Source organism: Bombina bombina, chromosome 5 (assembly GCF_027579735.1).
Source record: "Bombina bombina isolate aBomBom1 chromosome 5, aBomBom1.pri, whole genome shotgun sequence".
In the NCBI taxonomy this organism is placed as follows: domain Eukaryota; kingdom Metazoa; phylum Chordata; class Amphibia; order Anura; family Bombinatoridae; genus Bombina; species Bombina bombina.
In genome coordinates, this window is record NC_069503.1 from 737,128,165 (window position 1) to 737,154,682 (window position 26,518).

At 38.1% G+C, this 26,518-nt stretch overlaps 1 protein-coding gene across 1 annotated transcript in view; it reads left to right on the forward strand.

Moving 5' to 3' along the window:
- The first annotated feature begins 239 nt into the window (after positions 1-239).
- CDKAL1 (CDK5 regulatory subunit associated protein 1 like 1) overlaps positions 240-26,518 on the forward strand; it is a 2,417,072-nt gene continuing 2,390,793 nt past the window's right edge. Inside the window, exons 1-3 of the mRNA XM_053714792.1 lie at positions 240-353; positions 2,916-2,954; positions 3,079-3,242. Of these exons, the coding sequence (XP_053570767.1) occupies positions 3,082-3,242 (161 nt within the window). The 5' untranslated portion in view covers positions 240-353; positions 2,916-2,954; positions 3,079-3,081. The remainder of the gene's footprint in view (positions 354-2,915; positions 2,955-3,078; positions 3,243-26,518) is intronic.

Genomic DNA, 26,518 nt, shown 5'->3' on the forward strand with positions numbered 1-26,518 from the left:
TGTAAGAAAATTAAAATAATATGAAACGTATAATAAAAATATTTAAAAAGAATAGCGCTTTATCTCCATGAGCTCAAAACTGCATGCAACACACAACAGAAGCGTGCTCTGTAATATAAACTACACAAAAAGCTGGAGGGTACGTCACAAGTATACGCAGTTACATTCAGGTCGCTGCGTGTTTAGGACAAGTTTGTCTCCAATAGGGATCCGTAGTGAATGTCAGAAGAAAAAAGGGGCGTGGTTTTATGTGTAAACTTCAATGGTGGAACTCGTGGGAAAGTTTTCAGTGAGGCACTGGTAGTTGGGGACTGGCAGCGAAAGCTCTTGCTATAGTAAATCTCCGGATTTAGGTGAGTGTACGTGCCTTATGTTTGGTCATTGACTCGCTGTACTTAAAGGGAAATATCTGTGCAGTGCTCTGGCCCAGAGTATTCTCGCCGCCAGATTTCTAAGTGTCAATATGGGATTTCTCAGGGATGTTGCACATGAGGCACTGGGGAGCTCATTAGGTTTTGCATATAACGGTAACAAAGTAGTGAGCAGTCATGGTCTCTTATGTTAAAGAAAGGTTTCATTTTTCATGTGATAGAAACATGTAGTTTGACAGTTGCCACGTGTGTGCCATACAAGTAGAGGTATAAGTGTGTGTATATGCATGTTTATATATACAAACACACACTGTTCTCCAGAGTCCACGGAAGATTTTGTCAATCGGTTGGCATTATGAAGTAGTCAGTGTGGGCAGTGTAATTTTTTTTTTAATATTATATAATTTTCAGCTATGCAAATCACAAATTAATTGCATAATTTAACATAAATGTATTTATTGTAATGTGTGCAATAAAAATAGAACATTTTTAATATTAACTAATTTTATCTTAAAGTGATTGTAAAGTTTAACGAATAAGCGCCGGTTTCTAAAATACTCTTTAAAAACAGGGTCACTTAAATTCATTAAGCTTTACAATGAAGCTTCTTTTTTTAAAATACTTTTCTTGATGCCCGCTTTTCCTGTTAGCACAGCGATTGACAAATCTGGCTTCCTCCAATCATTGCATGCCTCCTTTGGCGTCCAGCTCGTGGGGCTGCGCAACGATAGGAGGAAGCCGGATCCGTCATCGCTATGCTAACCTACAGCAGGAGAAGCGGGCGGTCTGTTTTTCATAAAGAAAGGTAAGTATTTTAATAAAAATGCTTTATTGTTAAGTTTAATGAATGTGGCCCTGTTTTTGAAGTGATTGTAAATCCTAGCGTTAGTGATTGTAAATCCATGCTGAAAGCTCCTTTATTTGTTGGAAGCGTTCGCTGCACTGAGCTGCCCACGGCAGAAGCTATTTTGCTGAGAGGTGACGTTTTCGTCTCTTAGCAAACAGCTGTGCGGGCCAGCCTGCGCCAATCAATATATTTGCGTTTATATTGTGATATATATATATATATATATATATATAAACTATTGGTACAGTACATTGGGCTATAGATGTTATGCTGTCTAAATAGGCTTTGCCCTGACAGTAGACATAAAAGATTTGAAAACAATGTTGACACATTTTACTAGGGAAATATATTCAGATATTTGTTTAAAGGGATATGAAATCAAAAACATTTCTCTTGTGATTCAGACAGAGCATACAATTTAAAAAAAAAAATCTGATTTACTTCTATTAGCAAATTTGGTTTGTTCCCATGGTATTCTGGGTTGAAGAGATACCTATGTAGGCATTCAGAGCACTACATGGCAGGAAACTGTGCTGCCATCTAATGCTCTTGCAAATGGGTAATATTCTTCCAAAACTGCTGCTAAATCATGCTCCAGAAATGGTCCGGCAAGGTCATGTCTCTGCTTTTCAAATAAAGATACCAGGAGAGCAAAGAAAATTGATAATAGAAGTAGCAAGTTGTTTAATATTGCATGCTCTAATGGAATGTTAAACAAAAAAAATTGGGTTTCATATCCCTTTAATAACTTTTCTTTTAACAACACTTATTGGCATGTATTTATGAAGTGTTTTGTGGGAAAACTTTGTGTATGACAAGATCATGCAACACTGCTCTATATCTGCTGTCAGTGAGTCTATGGGGCAGATTTACCATGGGATGAATGCTCCTATGGGTTATTTAAACCTGCAACTGAGATTTATCAAGCAGTGGTTTAAACCCTAAAACCCCTTTCGGTGGTTGAAAATCACCCTTGACTGAATCGACAAAGTGTTGAAACTATTTGAGTTCAAAGTAGACTATTTTCTATCATGCATGTGAATGAAGTAGTTACACGTGTTAAAATATTGTTTTGGTATAATCCATTTTAATCTATCTGGGTATGCATGTTGATGTGAAACGAGTGTCAATTGCTTACACACTGATAGTCAACTGTTACATGTGTTGGTAGCAAAAGCAAGTGTTTACAATATTGGAAAAAAATATATATTTATACATATTTGTTGTGAGTTGTGCCTTTCATATTCTGTTAGAATATTTTTTTACTGTATACATGTTTGCAAAAAGTTTTTCTGGTAAATGTTATGTAATTACAGCAAGCAAACGTACACTATTTATTTATTTATTTATAAAATATTTTACCAGGAAGGATACATTGAGATTTCTCTCGTTTTCAAGTATGTCCTGGGTCCACAAAACTATTTGTTATTGCTATTGAGTCTCGTATGCATGCTTTTTACAGGCCATAGCACAAAAGCTATTTTTTTTTTTTTTAATAGGTGTATTCCACAAATATAAAATGTTAGTTTGTGATGGGCGCATGCTCACTGCTTGCTAGTATTTATAGTTATATTCCTTTGTAAATGTGATGGCTTCTCAGCCTAGTTCATTTGATAGCAGCCATTTTAATAGTGGAACAACATTTAGTTAATCGGCCATTCCTAGTAAAAAAACTTTTTTTTTTTTTCTCCTTCTAGGTACAATCATTTGTTTTTCTAACTAAAGCCAACTGTAAGGTAGGTATGTTTATAAAATGATAGCCTAAAAAAATTACAGTTTAATAAGTTCTGAAATGCAAAGTAATTATTGATAGTTTGTCAATTTGTTTAATACATTTTGATTTTGTCCCTCCGCATATAGGAAATGCCTGCTGCATGTGAGCCTTTGTTAAATGACATTGAAGACATTGTCTCAGCTGAAGATCCAAAGCCTCATGATCGTCTGTCTGCAAGACACAACATTGTGCCCCGAGCACGTAAGAGGAACAAGAACAATGTTCAGGAGGACCAACCGCCTAGTGATAGGTTAGTTTGTATAATACTAACTTTTTTTTTTTTTTTCTTTTCAGTACACTTATTGTATCTGGTAGCTTGTATTTTGGCCTTTTTAGTTTAGAAGTATTTTGGATCATTTTAAATACAACCAAGGGTTTGTAGGGTAGTCTTTTACCCCAACCTTTGTTAAAGTGAATGTAGATTTTGATGCTAAAGTGCCCGGTTTTTAAAAATTTGATTAAAAACAAGGGCACTTTAATTCATCAAAATTTACATTTCACTCATGTGAAAAAATACTTACCTTATTTTAACTTGACACCCGCTCCAGCTTCCTCCGCCCGTCGCAAAGCCTCTTCCTAGGTCTAAATTGCGGAATCTGGCTTCCTCCAATCACGGCGTTGAATCGGACACTGATTCCCCCGGGGGGGAAGCCGTGATTAGAGGATGACCGATCCATCATTTCTGACGTCAGAAATAGCTTGCGACGACTGGGGGAAGCTGGAGCAGCTGTCAAGGTTAAAAGGTAAGTATTTTTTCAAAACACGAGTGAAATGTAAATTTTGATTAATTAAAGTGCCCCTGTTTTTAATAAAATTTTTAAAAACTGGGCACTTTAGCATCAAAATTTACATTAACGTTAAGGAGAATGTTTTCCCCATCATATTTGAATCTTTCCATTCATTTTTACATGAATTTAGTATTGTAATCACACCTAATAAACTCTCATTGTTCTAAAAATGTGATGTACATTAATATTAGGTATGTGCATTCAGATCTTTCATGAGGATCCGATGCAGAAGTAAGCAGCTGCTCGTTCCCTTTGGACATTTTCATAGCCGGATTGATTTATGTAAAAGATCCCGACTCTAAGATCTGTGTAAATCCAGATCTCAGAGGGGGGATAGTTTACAGAAGTCAATTCGGCTGCGCAAATATCCAAATGTAACGAGCAGCTGATTATTTCCGTTTTCCGATTCTCAGGAAGTACCCGAATGCACATACCAAACTAATTTATCTACCTTTCAATATTTGGGAGTAAAAAAAGTTGCTTTTATACATAGGCTCAGTTTCCCAAGGACAATTCAGGAACTAATATATAATCTTCATTAATATAATATTTTACAACAACAATTTAAAAATGTGTGCGTATAATACTCACTCAGTGATGTCACTTGGAGGGGCATAATACTTTTGTTCTTAGCAGTGTTACAAGTCAGTACTCTGCTATCCTGTGCCTGTCTACTAGAAACAGTAAAGTAAGCTTTTATATTTCTAATAATTGTGAGTAACCACTTGGCAAATATCTGAGAGATTAACGTGAGGTGTGTTGTTGTGTTTTTTTTTTTGTTTTGTTTTGTTTTTTTGCGGAAAATTCAGATAATTTTTTTTTTTTTTTTTACTAAAACACCTTAATTTTCTAACCAAGCTCCTGGGAGGGGGAGGCAGGCTCAGTGGAAGTGAAAGCAGTCTGAATTACTTGCTGCATATACTTATTCCTGGAAATTTATTCAATAAAATATTTTATTGGATAAATCTCCAGGTATAAGTTTTTATGCCAGAGCAGTGCCACATCTGTTATTCAGACTGCTTTCACTTCCACAGAGCCTCCCTCTCCTCAGAGCTTGTTTACTTTAGATTTTATAACCCTGCCGACAGTGGCAGTCTAGTCAGATCGCTGCTTTATCCTGCCCGTAGTTCAAGTTTCTTACTTGCTTGCCTACAGTCGCCTGAGTGAGCAACCCACATTGACCACATGTCTTCACTTTTGTGCCGCCTCTTCTAACTGTTGTGTGTGCACGGCTCCTCTGCCTAGCTGTATGCTAGGCCAGAATATGTCACTCATTTACCGATGGTTCGGGACTGGCTCCTTACTTTGTATTCACACGGAACGATCGTCGTAATGTGATTTCCCCCCCCCATAAAAACTGCGGTGGTTAATCGCTGTTTAAAACTGCATATGCAGTTTATTTATTTCTGGGACAAGTCAGCCGTCACTACTGGATTTATGTGTTTGTTTTGTAATTTGAAACCTATTCAAGAATACATTTGCTTCAGTCTCTTGGTATCCTTTGCTGAAAAGCACACCTAGGTAAGCTCAGGAGCAGCAGTGAACTACTAGGCTAGCTGCAATTATATCCCTCTTGTGATTTGTTCACCTGATGTGGTCAGCTAGTGATTTGCTGCACCGTCAGCAAAGAAAAGCAAAACAATGAAGCAAGTTTGATAATAGAAGTAAATAGGATAGTTGCTTAAAACTGCATGCTTTATCTGAATCATGAAAGAAAAAGTCTGATTTTTTTTTTTTATGTCCCTTTAATTAGATTTTTATGGTCCTGTTAGAGCTTCTACTAATGCTTCTGGCAGCTCTCTTGGTGAGGTCTTTTGAAGTTTAATTGAAATGCCTTTTGTAATGAATTTGAGGGCAAGTTGTTCTTCTTGGTGCTGAAAAACTTTACCAGAGCCAAATTGTGGCTAAGCTGAAGGGGGCAGTACAACTCACTCTGAAGAGATTTTCTGAAATAAAGTAGTTTTCATCAAAAGCAAGACCAGGCAGACCTAACATGACCAGGTGTGTATATCTAATCTAATTACAGAATAAAAACGCAGCCACACCTTAAGCCCAACTAGACCATGAATGCCCTAACTTCATAAACAGAAGCACAGCCAAAAGATGAATGATAATGTAGTCTCTAAACTACGTACTTCTCAAAAACAAGTCTCAATCCAGAAATTTCACAGTGGATGATGGAAAAATTGTTCTTTTTTTGCTGAAAAAACAAATTTTATACTTTTGGTTGCAATTGCAGTGTTCATATGCAAAGACGACAACATGAGAGGTTAACACCACCACAGTGTAAAATCTACAGTTCTATAAGTTGCAGAAAATTATTCTGAATTTAAGTGGGCTCACTTATATTACCTCTTTTGTTATTAAAAAAAAAAATGACATTGCTCTTTTTTTGTCTTTAGCCATTTTTGCATTTAGTGGCATCTGTCACCCACCTTCACAGGGGTTGATGGCTCATTAACTACAGTATAAATGCATAACAATATAATTCAGTAACACCTAAAAGTAGCAGCAATACCACAAGGAAAATAGATAAATAACATTATCTAGTTGTTAACCTTTTAACACCGTTATGATGTTCTATTCCGTCCTAACCGCACCGGGCTTAAGTGCCTTTAGGATGGACTAGAATGTCCTAGCCGTTTGGCTGTCCTGAAGCCAACAGCGTTCCCAGGATGGGATTGCGGTCTGGAGGGCGTGCCTAGTGTCATAGGGACGCCCCCCTGACCCGATCCCATCATTGAAATATGTTTTTTAATAAATATATTCTATTTTTATTAAACAATATTGCTTGAGCCCCGTCTATGGTTCAAAATTGCTATTTACTCCCATTTAGGATTTTGTTTTGTTTTTCTCTTCTTAGACAAATTAACCCTGTCATTAAAGGGTTAAAGCTTGCTTGTATTCGACGAAGAGAAAAACAAAACAAAATCCTAAATGGGAGTAAATAGCAATTTTGAACCATAGACTGCGCTCAAGCAATATTGTTTAATAAAAATAGAATATATTTATTAAAATATATAGGGATAGATTACGAATGGAGCGCAAACATTGGTGCCCGAGTGAAAAGGGGTTTATCACAAGTGTTTGCGCTCATCTGGCATACCGTTCGCATTACTAGTTTGAAACTAAACACGATTGCGTGACATAATTTTTATGTAACATTGTTTTTACGTACTATACGTATTCTACAGGGAGTGCAGAATTATTAGGCAAATGAGTATTTTGACCACATCATCCTCTTTATGCATGTTGTCTTACTCCAAGCTGTATAGGCTCGAAAGCCTACTACCAATTAAGCATATTAGGTGATGTGCATCTCTGTAATGAGAAGGGGTGTGGTCTAATGACATCAACACCCTATATCAGGTGTGCATAATTATTAGGCAACTTCCTTTCCTTTGGCAAAATGGGTCAAAAGAAGGACTTGACAGGCTCAGAAAAGTCAAAAATAGTGAGATATCTTGCAGAGGGATGCAGCACTCTTAAAATTGCAAAGCTTCTGAAGCGTGATCATCGAACAATCAAGCGTTTCATTCAAAATAGTCAACAGGGTCGCAAGAAGCGTGTGGAAAAACCAAGGTGCAAAATAACTGCCCATGAACTGAGAAAAGTCAAGCGTGCAGCTGCCAAGATGCCACTTACCACCAGTTTGGTCATATTTCAGAGCTGCAACATCACTGGAGTGCCCAAAAGCACAAGGTGTGCAATACTCGGAGACATGGCCAAGGTAAGAGAGACTGAAAGACGACCACCACTGAACAAGACACACAAGCTGAAACGTCAAGACTGGGCCAAGAAATATCTCAAGACTGATTTTTCTAAGGTTTTATGGACTAATGAAATGAGAGTGAGTCTTGATGGGCCAGATGGATGGGCCCGTGGCTGGATTGGTAAAAGGCAGAGAGCTCCAGTCCGACTCAGACGCCAGCAAGGTGGAGGTGGAGTACTGGTTTGGGCTGGTATCATCAAAGATGAGCTTGTGGGGCCTTTTCGGGTTGAGGATGGAGTCAAGCTCAACTCACAGTCCTACTGCCAGTTTCTGGAAGACACCTTCTTCAAGCAGTGGTACAGGAAGAAGTCTGCATCCTTCAAGAAAAACATGATTTTCATGCAGGACAATGCTCCATCACACGCGTCCAAGTACTCCACAGCGTGGCTGGCAAGAAAGGGTATAAAAGAAGAAAATCTAATGACATGGCCTCCTTGTTCACCTGATCTGAACCCCATTGAGAACCTGTGGTCCATCATCAAATGTGAGATTTACAAGGAGGGAAAACAGTACACCTCTCTGAACAGTGTCTTGGAGGCTGTGGTTGCTGCTGCACGCAATGTTGATGGTGAACAGATCAAAACACTGACAGAATCCATGGATGGCAGGCTTTTGAGTGTCCTTGCAAAGAAAGGTGGCTATATTGGTCACTGATTTGTTTTTGTTTTGTTTTTGAATGTCAGAAATGTATATTTGTGAATGTTGAGATGTTATATTGGTTTCACTGGTAAAAATAAATAATTGAAATGGGTATATATTTGTTTTTTGTTAAGTTGCCTAATAATTATGCACAGTAATAGTCACCTGCACACACAGATATCCCCCTAAAATAGCTATAACTAAAAACTACTTCCAAAACTATTCAGCTTTGATATTAATGAGTTTTTTGGGTTCATTGAGAACATGGTTGTTGTTCAATAATAAAATTAATCCTCAAAAATACAACTTGCCTAATAATTCTGCACTCCCTGTATTTTCTATTTATTGGACCTAATATGTTTACCTTACCCAGTTCTCCCTATTGATATTATCACAATATTAAATTGTTCTTATGCTGTAGAGCAGTGATGTACGACTTGCTTACACAGGTAACGGGTTGTAGAGTACCCTCTATACTGTTCTTCCCTCCAGATTGCTATTTAAAGTTGTGACCACCAGAGGTTCCCAATGCCCACATATTTAGTTCCACATTTTGCCTGGGGTCACAAAAACTGACACACTCTTAGTTTTGCTTCTTATTAGAGGCTACAAAAACTATTGCAGAGTGCCAAACGTGGCTGATGGGCTGTCAGGTGGCTATCCCTGTTCCCTAGACCATTTTTACTGTTGCATTACTGTGTGCCTCTATTTGCTTAACTGCTGCACAAGGGTTAAATACATAGTTAAAGTCTGCTAAGGAGAATAAATGCACTTCTGCTCCTGAGATTTTCTGCTGCAATGTTTTTAATTTTATCAAAAAGTATAATATGGTTCTAATAAGCTATTGAAATTATTTGTGAGTGGATTTTTTTAAATGAAAAATTATACAGGCTAAATAGAAGAAAAAACAAAAAGTGTAATGGTTATTGCACTGATCTTCTGAATGCCTTACTCAGGGGTCGACAAATATGTTTAAAATTTAGGAGCCAGGAAGTGTTATTTATATATGGAGAATAACCCAAAAAGTTAGGCGCCAGGGGTAAAATTCTAGGAGCCAGTGGCTCCTGGGTTTGTCGAGCCCTGACCTTACTTATATCTGGCCTTTTACTATTCTCTTTCACACTTTAAAATTACTTAATAAAGAATAGTGTGCTGTAAAATTTGTTTTCTCGTTAATGTGTTGCAGAGTATAAAAAATATAGGAAATTGTTAGTTTTGGTTTATTCTGTATATGAAATAGCTGTCGTTTCTCTTTGACACCACAACTCATTAAAATGAGCTGAACTTGTTGGGAAATAGTCCTCTTTATTTAATCATAATTATTTTTTTTATATCTAGAATTGCTTTTTTTAAATCTTATTTTAGTCTGTATACCAAAGCCCAGCATTTAGAGAGAAGTTGAGATATTTAACATTTTAGTACATATTGGTGTCATCTCTTGTGCTGGGTCTTGTTTACATAGAAAAGAGAGAAAAAAATATTCTGATTCATAAGTAAAAATTTGACTTCAAATGTCTCTTAATTTGGTCAAGAGTAACTATCTTGCTAAAGGAAGAAATTTTATTTTTAAAAATGTTATACTTGTTTAAACTACCCCACTACACAAATAGGCAGTTGGCATTAATAAAGTTCTATCAATTAAAATATAGCCTTCCAACAAGTAATGTGGTTTCTTATATGAACTATTTCCAATGACTAAAGCATGTGTGCACAGAGTCCCATGTAAAGTCCCCCTGGATGCTGTTTAAATCTGTCGGTAAATGTCATGTAGGAGAGGAGCCAGGTTCTCTATGTAATCCGTAAACTTTTAGGCAGATTGTTTCTTGGGGTGAATTGTCTTAACACACTATGCGCGTTTAACCCACTCCGAACCTGTTAGGTATATAACTATACGTTAGAGGGAGATTCAATGCAATTGGGAATGAAGAGTGAGACTGACCCATAAGATGCTGTATATGGCATCGGAGGCATCAGTGCCATTGGTTTTAAACAGTCGCGCTGTTAACTGCTCAGAGGGCCAGCCAGTGAGCCCACAAGAGAACTTTATGGCCGAGTGTCTCCGTCTCACGCCCTGCTGATCCATCTTATGACGTGAGGTATTGTCTCCAAGGCAGTGAAATTTTTGACGGTCGTTCTTTTCGGCTTAGCCTTATTCTTCTCGGACTTATACCCTTGTCAGCCCCGTGTCTAATACTGTTACCATCTTTCGTTGTAGAATTGGGTTTAGGAATCGGGGTGTGCACTCTTTTTGGAAGTCTGCAGGGTCTGCCGTACGGTTTTCACCGGGCTTAGCTGTATATTTAGGTTTAGTCAAAGACCTCTCGGTAGATGTTTGTGTAAGCAAGGGCGACATAGGTGTCCGGTCGTCCTCTTCAACTTTAAATTGCGATTGCATGTCAAAGCTGTTTGTGATCAAGTGGGACAGTCTCTGGTAATGCGTTTCCAGTATAGTGTAGACTGCCTCTTCGGTAAGTTGCCATTTAAGTGTCATGGCTTTAATAACGGTATAGCTAGATATAAACAGGTGTGAGAAGACAGCTTTACAAGCTGTTATACCCGGGATTACCAGGAGAGTTAGATGAAACTCTGGCCTTTTTCTGGGCCGCTACTGCATACCTCCTCGTTCTGGTACTTCAGGACTGAAGTTGGCGTCCCAATGTAGATCAATTTGTTCAGCAGAGTCTGTAACTTTGAAATATGTCCCACACGATCAACTATGGAACCATAGTCGTAATATATGCCAGACTATTCAGTTTAAAAAAAATAAGCTACTATCATGGCCGCCGCCCGGAAGCATCCCTCGCATTTAATGTTTTAAGAGAGTCTTTTTTGTTTTCTTTTTTAGGTGTATATGCAGGACGCTCTATTATAATCATTCTAAAATGTATTCACTTTTAAATCCATTCCTTAGTTTTGTCTTTAAGGGTCTCCACCCCCACTTCTTTTTCATCAGGTTTTCTTTTATCATTCTTCTTCCCCAGAAAGGTCTCTTAAATAAAAGTAAACGTGTGTTTTCTTTAATATAGGTGGTGAGAGCCCATGAGCTGTTACTGATGTGATATACATTCCTACCAGGAGGAGGCAAAGTTTCCTAAGCCTCAAATGCCTATAAATACCCCTCACGCATACCTCCAGCTTTAAAACTTTGCCTCCTTAGGAGGTGGTGAAGCATGATGTGCTTGATTCTTCAGTGAAAGGCGCTTCTAAGCATATTGAAGCCCAGTTCCTCTCTAAGTACAGTGTTTGTCTGAGGGATGTGAAGGGAGTATTGCCTGATGACACCATGTTTTCGCCTATGGGAAATTTTATTCATATAGCTCTCTGTAAATTTGGTTTCAGGGATTCATCTGCTGCTTCCCTTTACAGATCAACGTTATACTCCTCTACCATTACCGCTGGTGATATGTTTCGGTACTGGTTTGACTGTCTGCTTCTAAGTGGACGAGTATCTGCATGCAGGTAAGTATGAATATATTATAGACACTCACAGCTATGGATGGGGCACTTATATTAAGTTCTCTCTGTACAAAATTTGTATAGAGGCCCATGGGACAGGCAATATTCCCTTGTGTTTTATTTAAAACTATTGTTTTAGTTTACCTCAATAGATAAGGGGAGGAAATTTAGACATGAAACGGGTCTAGCTGGGTAACAAATAAGAGCGTGAGCACCACACCATGCCCCTTTTTTATGTAGACAGTCATCACAGCTTCATGACACGCCATCATTCCGATTTTCCAGCCAAAATCGCAGGTATTTAAGCACCGCCCCTCACTACAATATGCCCTACAAACAGTAAGGGCCCCCCCCTTTTTTTTTCTTTATCTTCTTTCTTCAAATAAGCCCTCAATGTACCCTTTGAAAGGGATTACTATGTAAAATACTATAGAGGAGAAAACCAATTTTTTTTCCATACCTCCAAAATTGTCTTTACAAGGGATTTATTGTTATTCATTACTGCATTTAGTTTTATATTTTGCCATAATGGAGCAGCACCACACTGTCCCTGAAGCAAGCATGTTAACTGAGCAGACTGAACACCTTTCTACTAAAGCTAAATGTGCTTATTACAAATCGTCTGAAGTAGCTTCTTCAGCTCATTTATGTGTCACGTCTAGATTATTTATCATGTTTTAAACAACTTAATGATGTTTCCATATATGCAGAAACTCCTACTGTTTTCACATAAACAGTCGGATGCATATGGCGTACCCACAGCACTGAAAGAGTTTGTTGCTGCTGCCATTGATAAGGCCCTGGTTGCACTGCCGACTTCAAATAAACTCTAAGGTCAGTCCATGTTTTAACTAACACTATTAATATTTGTACTGACCAACAGAATACTGAAGTATCCACTAGTGATGATTCTTCTGATTCATAGACTTTCATCAGACATAGAGGCTGACAATCCTTCCTTAATGTTAAAAATTGAATACATCCATTCTCTTTCAAAAAGAAGTCTTAGTCACTTGAGGGATTGCAGAGAATAATCCATCTGATGATAAACCCTGTATTATCTTAAATTCAATATATAAAACAGTTACCAATCTTCCTGAGATTTTTCCTGTACCCGATGATATCTCTGAAATGATTGCTAAGAAATGGTCTAAACCAAGTACCTCCTCTAACCCCCTGTAACGTTTAAAAAATGGTACCCTTTACTAACTTAGAACTGTGGGAAACCCCAAGGTTGATGGGACCATTTCCACTCTGCTAAACATACTACTATCCCTTTGAAAGATAGTACTTATTTCAAAGATCCTCTAGATATGAAACTTTATCCTTATCTAAAAATGATTTATTTACGTACTGGCTATATTCTTAGACCAGCCATATCCATTGCTTACGTAGTTGCAGCGTCTTCCTTTTGGTTAACCAATCTGGCTCAGCAGTTATCTTCTGGCTCTGAATGTGCCAACAGTTTAATTATACTGCAACATTCAACTCATTTTATTTGCTATGCAGTTTTTGACATATTAAGATTAACATCAAAGTTATGTCTAACTATTCTATCTAGAAGGGCCCTTTCGCTTAAATCATGGAATGCTGATATGGTATCTAAAACCAGACTGCTATCTCTTTTATTCCAAGGAAACAATTTTATTTAGATCCCAACTGGATTCTATTACTGGAGGTTAGGGTACTTTCCTTCTTCAAGACAAAAAGAATAAAGGCCCAGGCTTTTCTGAAATCAGTTTCACACCTAGAACCTTCGGGAGTAATTGTCCCAGTACCTTTACTGGAACAGGGCTGAGCTTTTTATTAAAATTTCTTCATTGTTACAAAAATAGGAGATTCTTTCAGACCTTTTTTAGATCTGAAAACCCTAAACAGATTTGTGAAAGTTCCAACTTTCAAAATGGACACTATAAGGACTATTCTGCCCTTTATTCAGCAAGGTCACTTTATGTCCACAATAGACTTATAGGATATGTATCTGCACATCCTTGTACACCCAAAACACCAGTTTCTGAGGTTCTATTTTCTAGAAAAACATGATCAATCTGTTGCTTTTCCGTTTGGCCTAGCAATAGCTCCAATAATTTTTTTTTTTTTTACAAAGATGCTTGTGCCCTATCTGTATCACAGAGCAGGTTATTGTGGTGTTTCCTTATTTGGACAATATCTTGGAACTAGCTCAGTCTTCTCTTTTAGCAGCATCTCATACAACCCAACTACTGATGTTTCTGCAAAAACATGGCTATATATATATATATATATATATATATATATATATATATATATATATATATATATATATATATATATATATATATATATATATATATATATATATATATTGTGATCAGCACACCCATGTGTTCAGTTAGAAACCATTAGTGCATAGCTGCTCCTTCAACAAATGATACTAAGAGAATGAAACAGATTAGATAATAGAAGTAAATTAGAAAGTTGTTTAAAATTGTATTTTCTATCTGAATCATGAGAGATTTTTTTGGGGTTTCATGTCCCTTTTTAAAGTCTCTAAACTTAGTGGCATGGAAATTAAACGTTTACTTCTCAGTCATTGAATCTTCTCTGACTAACACTATGATTCAGGCCTGCAAGCCTGTTTTAAGGAAGATCTACTATAAAATTTGAAAAACTTCTCATGGTGTTTTTTTCTCATGATTACTTCTGGCATTCTTTTCAAATTCCTAGGATTCTTCAGTTTCTTCAAAATGGTTTGAATAAAAGCTTGTCTACCAATACTTTGAAAGGACAAATCTCTGTTTTGTTTCACAGAAAGTTTGCTAACCTTCCTGATATTCACTGTTTTGTTAAAGCTTTAATTCGATTAAACCTATTTCTCCTCCCATTTTAATCTGGTATTGAAGATTCTACAGGTTCCTCCTTTTGAGCCTATGCATTTTTTGGATGTTAAACTACTTTCTTAGTGTTTCTCTTCTGCTAGAAGAGTCACTGAATAGTTTGCTTTCTTGTGAGTCTCATCTGATTTTCCATCAAGATAAAGCTTTTTTTTGTGGACATCTTTTAAATTTTTACCTAAGGTTGTTCATTCTAATAACATTAATAGGGAAATTATTGTTCCTCCTTTGTGTCCTAATCCTAAGAATGCTACTGAAAGTGCTTTACTCTCTTTGGACGTTGTTAGAGCTTTGAAATACTATGTAGATGCTACTTAGAATTTCAGACAGACTTCTAGTCTGTTTTGTTCTTTTTTTCCGGTTCTAGAAAAGGTCAGAAAGCCTCTGCCGTTTCATTAGCTTCTTAGTTGACGCTTTTAATTTACAAAGCTTATTTGGAGGCATGTCAGTCTTCATCTTAGATAATTACAGCTTATTCTACAGAATTCTAAAGATCAGTTGTCACATCTTGGGTTTTCAAGAATGAAGCTTCAGTTGATCAAATTTGCAAAGTGGCCACTTGGTCTTCTTTCCATACGCTCTTCAGGCAGCTGTCTCAGTTCTTCGGTATTATATCCCATCAGTAACAGCTTGTGGACTCTCGCCACTTTAAATGAACCCACCATAATTTATGTAAGGACTTAGCTGATTAATTTCTTTCATGGTGGCGAAAGTCCACAAGGCCCACCTATTTTTCCCATCAGTAACAGCTCGTGGACTCTAGTCACCATGAAAGTGAATGTTAAGTCACCTCTAGTGCTTAACGCAATATTGTTAATCAAATCAAATTAGGGGGACTTTAATTCATGTTTTTTCCCAATGTTATAAATGAAGCGTATATTATACCTTTTTTTTTTTTTATTTCGTTCTGTGCTTCCTCCGCACGCCATATTGTCCCTCTCTGACAATGATTGACAGCTAGTCTTGCGAATCCGCTTTTCCCTCCGGGGCGTTAAAAACCCCTTTTTAGATACGCCATGTGCTTCTTCTGCGCATGCGTTAGAAAATGTTCTCCCCATTCTGAAGCAATGCGCGTTCACGGGACGCGCATGCTTTATGTCACACAATTGTCTATTGAGCAATAAACCATAATGCCAGGTTTAAACGCATGCGCATACTAAGTGTGACTGATTTTTAACGCATGCGCAGAAGAAATGGCTCCACGGGTGCGCGCATCACACATACGTATAGAGCTGGTGGGACCGCTCTATACATCACAATGTGAATAAGATGGAAGTGTCGGTTGGGAGGAGGAACTTCGAAATTGCCAGCAAGTTAGTAAAATATATAATTAATGCTAAAAAAAATGTAATTTAAAAACATAGCGATTTTTAAAAGAAGCATTAGGAGGCAGCAGGGTTAACAAAATTGACATTCACTTGAAATAAATGACTTCATCAGGTAGGTTCTTACATAAATTTGTTTTGCACTAGATGGTGAAAGTATGTAAAAGTAACATAAAAAAAAAATGTTTAATTTTTTTTAAAGTGGAACCCTTTTCAGAATAAATAACTTGCGTTTCAATGTTGTTCTTCAAAGGCCTATAATTCTCTGAGCAACCATAGACCAATTTAGTGTTAGTGTTCAATCATAAATGATATAAAGCGCAATAGAACTAAAAATTCCTAAGCAGTAGTAAAACGCTAGTCCCTACTGCAGTGTAAAAGAACAGTAATACACTATAATACATACCAAAGTGAGCAAAAAAAGGCTTAAAGGATTCACTAGTAGCCCATGTATGAAAAGGTAACAATATAATCACATATAACAATTTTCAATAAACAAAGAATTTGTCATCCTACATAACAAAAACAAAAAACATAATAATTACACACATAAGTGCACATATATAATATTTTATATGCAAGGTCTGTTTGGCGATCCGTTATCTCCTGGAGACGCTGTTTGTGAACACATGTAGAACGGATGGAAAAAATCCTGTAGTGAACTGCATGTGCTTGTGGTACTGCACACACAAATGGAACTACTCACAAGAAGGAAGGTCTGGAAGCTCCGTAGATCATCCTGGTTTTTTTGTTGTTGTTTTTTTGTTGTTGTTTTTTTGTGTGCGCTGCACATGGAGTGTAGGCATCGCGAAGAAGCTTTTGTATATTGAGGAAATAAGTACACCGGTAAAACCAAGTGTTTTTATTAAACCTCAAATAGCAGCTAGATACATAATGCCCACAACATATTTCAGCCTAAAATGTGGCCTTTATCAAGCTCTGACATATTAGAGAATCAAGTCTATTTAAATGCTGTGCAGCCAATCGTAGTGGACCTCATTCAAAAGGGAAATTCCTTTTAAAAGTGGAAACCACCTAGATGGGAGACTGCATTTAACATAGATAAATAATTACTCAAATAGAATTGTTTCGTTGTAGGCAATATATACAAAGAACTGAATAGAGAGGATAGTATCAAATTAATTTAATCCTAAAGACTGACCATACATTCACAAAAAACATTAAGATCATAATCTATATTCAATCCTTTAGAGGTTCAAGTTTGCATATTAAAATTGCTTCAGTTTTTAAATAATTTCTTATTGTAACCCCCCCCCCCCCCAATATCTTAACTCTGCTGGATAGCATTGACAGTCTGCTGAACATTTCACAAACAACAATATAAGGGTCGGGAAGGATTACGTCCCAGTGTTTTGTATTAATTTTCTCCACCAAATGTCTTTTCTTTGACTATATTGAGTAATGCAAGTTATAAAATCAGTATCTAGAAGGACAACTGAAGACAATTTCTTTGGACTTGATACCTAGATGTTTAGGTGGATTATGAAAATAAGGCAGTAAATGATTATTTTTGTATATTAAAATTAATTTACTTTGTCATGAATAGGAGGTTCATTTTTCTTTGGGGTAAATGGCTTATACATGTATTTAAAACTTATGACCTACCGTTAATATAGAGGGCAACTATAGATTTATTTAGGGTCCAGGTTATTTTAAATAAGGGTTATGTGGAAGAATCCAAAAGTTCGAACAAGAATTTTAAGAGACATGGGTCAGACAATTTTATTTCTGCTTTAATACTAGATGAAATTATTAGTTTTCATTGTTGTGTTCATCTTTTTCCTTGATATCTCTTCAATGAATGGTGCTGTGTTAAACTAGGAAGGATCTTTCTAGCATAGCTTTTCTGTAAACATTGCTTGGTTGTGTCTGCCATCTAGAGGAATGTTTAAGATATGCATGTCTTACACAACTTTTTTATTTTTCAGGAGCATTTCATACTTCAGTTAGTAACTGATATGGCTAATGCAAGAAGCATTAATTAGGCTATGGTTTACTAACTGGGAAAATTGATGCATTATTTATTACCACACCAAAATAACTCATAACTTTTTTTTTTTTTTTTTTCTTTTTTCAAATTAATGTGCTCTTTTTTTTTTAAAAGGTTTTGTAAACCTGTGTATAACCCTATATTTCCCAACTAAAAGAAAATTCTCCAGTCTCTTATTTTTAACACAATTTATGACAGATATTGGCTTAAGGCTATTAGTAAAAAATATAACAAACTATTACTATACTATAACTATTTTGGCTCTTTGTTTGAAGTCTCTGAAATCGATCAAAGATGCATTCAAAATTCAAATCTACTGCACATCTTCTTGCCTTTTGTTCCAGCTGAACACGCAATTTAATTACTTTCATTAATTGGCTGCTTAATCGTTATTGCTTAGGTGCCTCCATAATACCTTTTTTCCCTACCAGCAACCCCCCCTCCCCTATTTATTTTTTATCTCCCTCATTCTAAAGTACCCACATTCCTAACTTTCTCACACACCTGGTCCATAACAAGTTTGTAGTTAAAGGGGCATACAACTCAAAATGTTTCTTTCATGATTCAGATAGAGCATACAATTTTTTTTATTTTATTTTTTCTAATTTTCTTCTATTATCATATTTTGTTTTTTGTTCTCATGTTATTCTTTGTTGAAAAGATATATAGATAGTGTTCACATGCCAGGAGCACTACATAACTGGAAATAGTGCTACTAATGTATTACATTGTTGGAAAAACTGCCATAGTGCTGCTGAACATACCTCCCTGCTTTTTAACAAAGGATTACAAGAAAACAAAGAAAATTTGATAATAAAAGAAAATGGGAAAGTTGTTTAAAGGTATATGTTCTATCTGAATCATAAAAGGAAAAAATTGAGTTATGTCCCTCGATTCAGAGAAGGGCAGGAGCAGAAGAGGCAATAGGGTTACTGAACTAGGCTTCTGATAATCCTAGTACATAAACCTCAGAAATACATGAGACTAGTGCTTTAGAGTCCTTGAAGACAGTGGCCTGAGGTTCCCTAACATTCTTGAAATCAATGGATGATAACAACCACAGAGCAGGAGAGGCGGCAGCAGAGTTACTGTAGGCGATGGGTACACTAACTTCAAGAGTATACCTCCAAAGAAAAGGACGAGCACGTGCCTAGAGTCTCTTGGACACAGTGGCCAACAGCTCCCTAAGGGTTTTATAGTGCTAGACGACAAAGCAGAGCCTATAGAGCAAACTGCCAGGAGCCCACAGTGCCCCCACTGCAATAATTAATATTTCAATTATATTAGAAGTACTACTAATATATGTAATAAAGATGGTATACTACTAATACTATAGTCAACGTGCATGCACTGTTTGCAATATCCAGCCACTAAGATTGTTGTATATTTTAGACCCAAATGAAAAAGTAAACTATTATGTTGCTAGATAATGATAAAGCAGAGCCTATGGAGCAAACTGCCAGTAGCCCAAGGTGCCCCACTGTAATACAAAAAATATATATTTATATTAATATGTATAAGATGCATCTAATAATATTTACTATAGTATAGTAGGCAGTCAGTAGGCATGTAAAAAAAATATTAGCGGCTAGCTGTTGCACAAGTTGCAGGCCTATTGACATGGTTTGACGAGTTTGTTGTCTATTCTGGAAAGCGTAGAGGTAAAAAAGCTACGGCTACCTCTTGGCTAAAAAGCATCATCCGTTTGGCATACGAGACTGCTGGACAGCAGCCTCCTGAAAGAATTACAGCTCACTCTACTACAGCGGTGGCTTCCACATGGGCTTTTAAAAATGATGCTTCTGTTGAACAGATTTGTAAGGCTGCGACTTGGTCTTCGCTTCATACCTTTTCCAAATTTTACAAGTTTGATACCTTTTTGCTTCTTCAGAGGCTATTTTTGGGAGAAAAGTTCTTCAAGCAGTGGTGCCTTCTGTTTAACCATCTGTCTTGTCCCTCCTGTTCATCCGCGTCCTGTAGCTTTGGTATTGTATCCCACAAGTAAAGGATGAATCCGTGGACTCGTCTTACCTTTATAGAAGAAAAGTAAATTTATGCTTACCTGATAAATTGATTTCTTCTATGGTAAGACTAGTTCACGGCCCGCCTTGTCATTTTAAGACAGATTATATTTTTTTGATTTAAACTTCAGTCACCTCTGCACCTTGTAGTTTCTCCTTTTTCTTCCTGTACCTTCGGTCGAATGACTGGGGGTGGAGCTAAGGGAGGAGCTATATAGACAGCTCTGCTGTGGTGCTCTTTGCCACTTCCTGTTGGCAGGAGGATAATATCCCACAAGTAAAGGATGAATCCGTGGACTTGTCTTACCATAGAAGAAATCAATTTATCAGGTAAGCATACATTTACTTTTCCTTAGGTTTTTCAAATGTTATATGGACCAACTGTGTACTCAACCTTAGTACCGTCATTAGTGCGGCAGCATTTTGGTGTGATGCGTTGTCTGATACTATTAAGTCAGAAACTCCCCTGAAATTAGATCAGGATAGGGATTCGCTGTCCCAGCTCTCTGAGCTTTAGGGTTAGAGCCTTGATACTCATATGTATGCTCTTAGTTTGAAATCCACTACAAGAGGGTCTTGTTGAAACCTGGCCTGATGCAAATGATTTAAAAAAAAAAAGTGCATAAGGCTCCAATTGGTCTGCTGTTGAAATCAAGGACCGCATGAAGGGAGTGATTTGTCCTGTTCCGATAGAGGAGCAGGGGCACCGGAGGGTCAGGATTTATATTCTCATCTGGTCCCAAACAGAAGGGAATATTCAGATCCATCTTAGGTCTCTAGAGTCTAAGCTTGTTTTCTCAGAGTTCCATCTTGCAAGATGGAAACTATTCGTTCCATTCTTCCATTTATCCAGGAGAGTCAGTTTATGACTACCGTGGATCTAAAGGATGCATATCTACATGTTCCTATCCACAAAGATCATCACAAGTTTCTCCGTTTTGCCTTTCTGGACAAGCATTTTCAGTTCGTGGCTCTTCCTTTCGGGTCGGCCACAGCTCCCAGAATCTTCACAAAAGTTCTGGGGTCTCTGCTAGTGGTCCTCAGGACACGGGGCATTGCAGTGGCGCCTTAGCTGATAAGACGAAGTCTGGATCAGAATATCGTCCAGATAACAAAATCTCATACTGACATTGTTCTGTCTTTTCTAAGGACTTGTGGGTGGAAAGTGAATCTAGAAAAGAGTTTGTTGGTTCCTCAGACAAGGGTTCCTTTCTTGGGAACTCTAATCGACTCTCTGTCCATGAAAATCTTTTTGACGGACGTCAGAAAGTTAAAGATTCTGAATACATGCCGAGCCCTTCAGTCCAATCCTCGGCCGTCAGTGGCTCAGTGCATGGAGTCAATTGGATTGATGCTGGCGGCAATGGACATCATTCAGTTTGCTCGTTTTCATCACCTCTACAACTGAGCATGCTAAAACAGTGGAATGGAGATTAGATCTATTTGAGGAGACAAATTTGCATAGATTGGGAGACAAGGGACTCACTTCTATGGTGGTTGTTGCCGGATCATCTGTCCCAAGGGACGTGCTTCCGCAGGCCCTCATGTGTGATAGTGACAATGGACGCCAGCCTTATAGGATGGGGAGCAGTCTGGAACTCCCTGAAGGCTCAGGGTGTGTGGACTCGATCAGAGTCTCTACTTCCCATCAATATTCTGGAGTTGAGAGCAATATTCAATGCGCTTCAGGCTTGGCCTCAGTTGGCTTCGGCCAAGTTCATCAGATTTCAGTCGGACAACATCACAACTGTAGCTTACGTCAATCATCGGGGAGGAACGAGGAGTTCCTTAGCGATGACAGAAGTAGTCACGATAATTCAGTGGGCGGAGGCTCACTGTTATCTTTCAGCAATCTACATCCCAGGAGTAGAAACCTGGGATGCGGATTTTCTGAGCAGACAGAACTTTAATCCGGGGGAATGGGAACTCCATCCGGAGGTATTTACTGACCTGGTTCTTAAGTGGGGCAGGCCGGAGTTGGATCTTATGGCATCTAATCAAAATGCCAAGCTTCCGAGATACGGGCCCAGGTCCAGGGATCCCCAGACCGAACTGATAGATGCCTTGGTCGTTCAGTCTAGCTTATGTGTTCCCTCCATTTGCTCTCCTTCCCCGGGTGATTGCTTGAGTCAAACAGGAGAGGGCTTCGGTGATCCTCATTGCTCCGGCGTGGCCTCGCAGGACTTGGTATGCCGATCTGGTGGACATGTCATCTCAGCCACCGTGGACGCTTCCGTTGCAGAAGGACCTTCTAATTCAGGAACCCTTCCTCCGAATCTAGTTTTTTTCATGTAATTAGCAAGAGTCCATGAGCTAGTGACGTATGGGATATACATTCCTACCAGGAGGGGCAAAGTTTCCCAAACCTCAAAATGCCTATAAATACACCCCTCACCACACCCATAAATCAGTTTTACAAACTTTGCCTCCTATGGAGGTGGTGAAGTAAGTTTGTGCTAGATTCTACGTTGATATGCGCTCCGCAGCAGGCTGGAGCCCGGTTTTACTCTCAGCGTGCAGTGAATGTCAGAGGGATGTGAAGAGAGTATTGCCTATTTGAATTCAATGATCTCCTTCTACGGGGTCTATTTCATAGGTTCTCTGTTATCGGTCGTAGAGATTCATCTCTTACCTCCCTTTTCAGATCGACGATATACTCTTATATATACCATTACCTCTGCTGATTCTCGTTTCAGTACTGGTTTGGCTTTCTACTTCATGTAGATGAGTGTCCTGGGGTAAGTAAGTCTTATTTTTGTGACACTCTAAGCTATGGTTGGGCACTTTTATATAAAGTTCTAAATATATGTGTTTAAACATTTATTTGCCTTGATTCAGGACGTTCAACGTTCCTTATTTCAGACAGTCAGTTTCATATTTGGGATAATGCATAAGAATAAATCAATTTTTTTTCTTACCTTAAAATTTGACTTTTTTCCCTGTGGGCTGTTAGGCGTAGACTTTTTTAGCGCAAAAAAATGTTTTCTTTGTTTCCGGCGTCATACTTGTCACCGGAAGTTGCGTCATTTTTTGACGTTTTTTTGCACCAAAAGTGTCGGCGTTACCGGATGTGGCGTCATTTTTTTTGGCGCCAAAAGCATTTAGGCGCCAAATAATATGGGCGTCTTTTTTGGCGCTAAAAATTATGGGCGTCACTATTGTCTCCACATTATTTAAGTCTCATTGTTATTTGCTTCTGGTTGCTAGAAGCTTGTTCACTGGCATTTTTTCCCATTCCTGAAACTGTCATTTAAGGAATTTGATCAATTTTGCTTTATATGTTGTTTTTTCTATTACATATTGCAAGATGTCCCAGATTGACCCTGAGTCAGAAGATATTTCTGGAAAATCGCTGCCTGATTCTGGATCTACCAAAGTTAAGTGTATTTGCTGTAAACTTGTGGTATCTGTTCCTCCAGCTGTTGTTTGTAATGAATGTCATGACAAACTTGTTAATGCAGATATTTCCTTTAGTAATGTTACATTACCTGTTGTTGTTCCATCAACATCTAATGCTCAGAGTGTTACTGTTAACATAAGAGATTTTGTTTCTAAATCCATTAAGAAGGCTATGTCTGTTATTCCTCCTTCTAGTAAATGTAAAAGGTCCTTTAAAACTTCTCATTTTTCAGATGAATTTTTAAATGAACATCATCATTCTGATAATGATTCCTCTGGTTCAGAGGATTCTGTTTCAGAGGTTGATGCTGATAAATCTTCATATTTGTTCAAAATGGAATTTATTCGTTCTTTACTTGAAGTCCTAATTGCATTAGAAATTGAGGATTCTGTTCCTCTTGATACTAAATCTAAACGTTTAGATAAGGTTTTTAAATCTCCTGTAGTTATTCCAGAAGTTGTTCCTGTCCCTGATGCTATTTCTGAAGTAATTTCCAGGGAATGGAATAATTTGGGTTATTCATTTACTCCTTCTAAACGTTTTAAGCAATTATATCCTTTGCCATCTGACAGATTAGAGTTTTGGGACAAAATCCCTAAAGTTGATGGGGCTATCTCTACTCTTGCTAAACGTACTACTATTCCTACGGCAGATAGTACTTCCTTTAAAGATCCTTTAGATAGGAAAATTGAATCCTTTCTAAGAAAAGCTTACTTATGTTCAGGTAATCTTCTTAGACCTGCTATATCTTTAGCGGATGTTGCTGCAGCTTCAACTTTTTGGTTGGAAGCTTTAGCGCAACAAGTAACAGATCATAATTCTCATAGCATTGTTAAACTTCTTCAACATGCTAATAATTTTATTTGTGATGCCATCTTTGATATCATTAGGGTTGATGTCAGGTATATGTCCCTAGCTATTTTAGCTAGAAGAGCTTTATGGCTTAAAACTTGGAATGCTGATATGTCTTCTAAGTCAACTTTGCTTTCCCTTTCTTTCCAGGGTAATAAATTATTTGGTTCACAGTTGGATTCTATTATCTCAACTGTTACTGGAGGAAAAGGAACTTTTTTTACCACAGGATAAAAAATCTAAAGGTAAATTTAGGTCTAATAATCGTTTTTGTTCCTTTCGTCACAATAAGGAACAAAAGCCTGATCCTTCACCCTCAGGAGCGGTATCAGTTTGGAGACCATCTCCAGTCTGGAATAAATCCAAGCCTTTTAGAAAACCAAAGCCAGCTCCCAAGTCCACATGAAGGTGCAGCCCTCGTTCCATCCCAGCGGGTAGGGGGCAGATTACGATTTTTCAAAGAAATTTTGGATCAATTCAATTCACAATCTTTGGATTCAGAACATTGTTTCAGAAGGGTACAGAATTGGCTTCAAGATAAGGCCTCCTGCAAGAAGATTTTTTCTTTCCCGTGTCCCAGTAAATACAGCTTAGGCTCAAGCATTTCTGAAATCTGTTTCAGATCTAGAGTTGGCTGGAGTAATTTTACCAGTTCCGGTTCTGGAACAGGGGCTGGGGTTTTACTCAAATCTCTTCATTGTACCAAAGAAGGAGAATTCCTTCAGACCAGTTCTGGATTTAAAAATATTGAATCGTTATGTAAGGATACCAACATTCAAGATGGTAACTGTAAGGACTATCCTGCCTTTTGTTCAGCAAGGGCATTATATGTCCACAATAGATTTACAGGATGCATATCTGCATATTCAGATTCATCCAGATCACTATCAGTTTCTGAGATTCTCTTTCCTAGACAAGCATTACCAGTTTGTGGCTCTGCCGTTTGGCCTAGCAACAGCTCCAAGGATTTTTACAAAGGTTCTCGGTGCCCTTCTGTCTGTAATCAGAGAACAGGGTATTGTGGTATTTCCTTTTTTGGACGATATCTTGGTACTTGCTCAGTCTTCACTTTTAGCAGAATCTCATACGAATTAACTTGTATCGTTTCTTCGAGAACATGGTTGGAGGATCAATTTACCAAAGAATTCGTTGATTCCTCAGACAAGGGTAACCTTTTTAGGTTTCCAGATAGATTCAGTGTCCATGACTCTGTCGCTGACAGAAAAAAGACGTCTGAAATTGGTTTCAGCTTGTCGAAACCTTCAGTCTCAATCATTCCCTTCGGTAGCCTTATGCATGGAAATTCTAGGTCTTATGACTGCTGCATCGGACGCGATCCCCTTTGCTCGTTTTCACATGGGACCTCTTCAGCTTTGTATGCTGAACCAGTGGTGCAGGGATTACACAAAGATATCTCAATTGATATCTTTAAAACCGATTGTACGACACTCTCTGACGTGGTGGATAGATCACCATCGTTTAGTTCAGGGGGCTTCTTTTGTTCTTCCGACCTGGACTGTGATTTCAACAGATGCAAGTCTGACAGGTTGGGGAGCTGTTTGGGGGTCTCTGACAGCACAAGGGGTTTGGGAGTCTCAGGAGGTGAGATTACCAATCAATATTTTGGAACTCCGTGCAATTTTCAGAGCTCTTCAGTAATGGCCACTTCTAAAGAGAGAATCGTTCCTTTGTTTTCAGACAGACAATGTCACAACTGTGGCATACATCAATCATCAAGGAGGGACTCACAGTCCTCTGGCTATGAAAGAAGTATCTCGAATACTGGTATGGGCGGAATCCAGCTCCTGTCTAATTTCTGCGGTTCATATCCCAGGTATAGACAATTGGGAAGCGGATTATCTCAGTCGCCAAACGTTACATCCGGGCGAATGGTCTCTTCACCCAGAGGTTTTTCTTCAGATTGTTCAAATGTGGCGACTTCCAGAAATAGATCTGATGGCTTCTCATCTAAACAAGAAACTTCCCAGGTATCTGTCCAGATCCCGGGATCCTCAGGCGGAAGCAGTGGATGCATTGTCACTTCCTTGGAAGTATCATCCTGCCTATATCTTTCCGCCTCTAGTTCTTCTTCCGAGAGTAATTTCCAAGATTCTGAAGGAATGCTTGTTTTGTTCTGCTGGTGGCTCCAGCATGGCCTCACAGGTTTTGGTATGCGAATCTTGTCCGGATGGCCTCTTGCCAACCGTGGACTCTTCCGTTAAGACCAGACCTTCTGTCGCAAGGTCCTTTTTTCCATCAGGATCTCAAATCCTTAAATTTAAAGGTATGGAGATTGAACGCTTGATTCTTAGTCAAAGAGGTTTCTCTGACTCTGTGATTAATACTATGTTACAGGCTCGTAAATCTGTATCTAGGAAGATATATTATC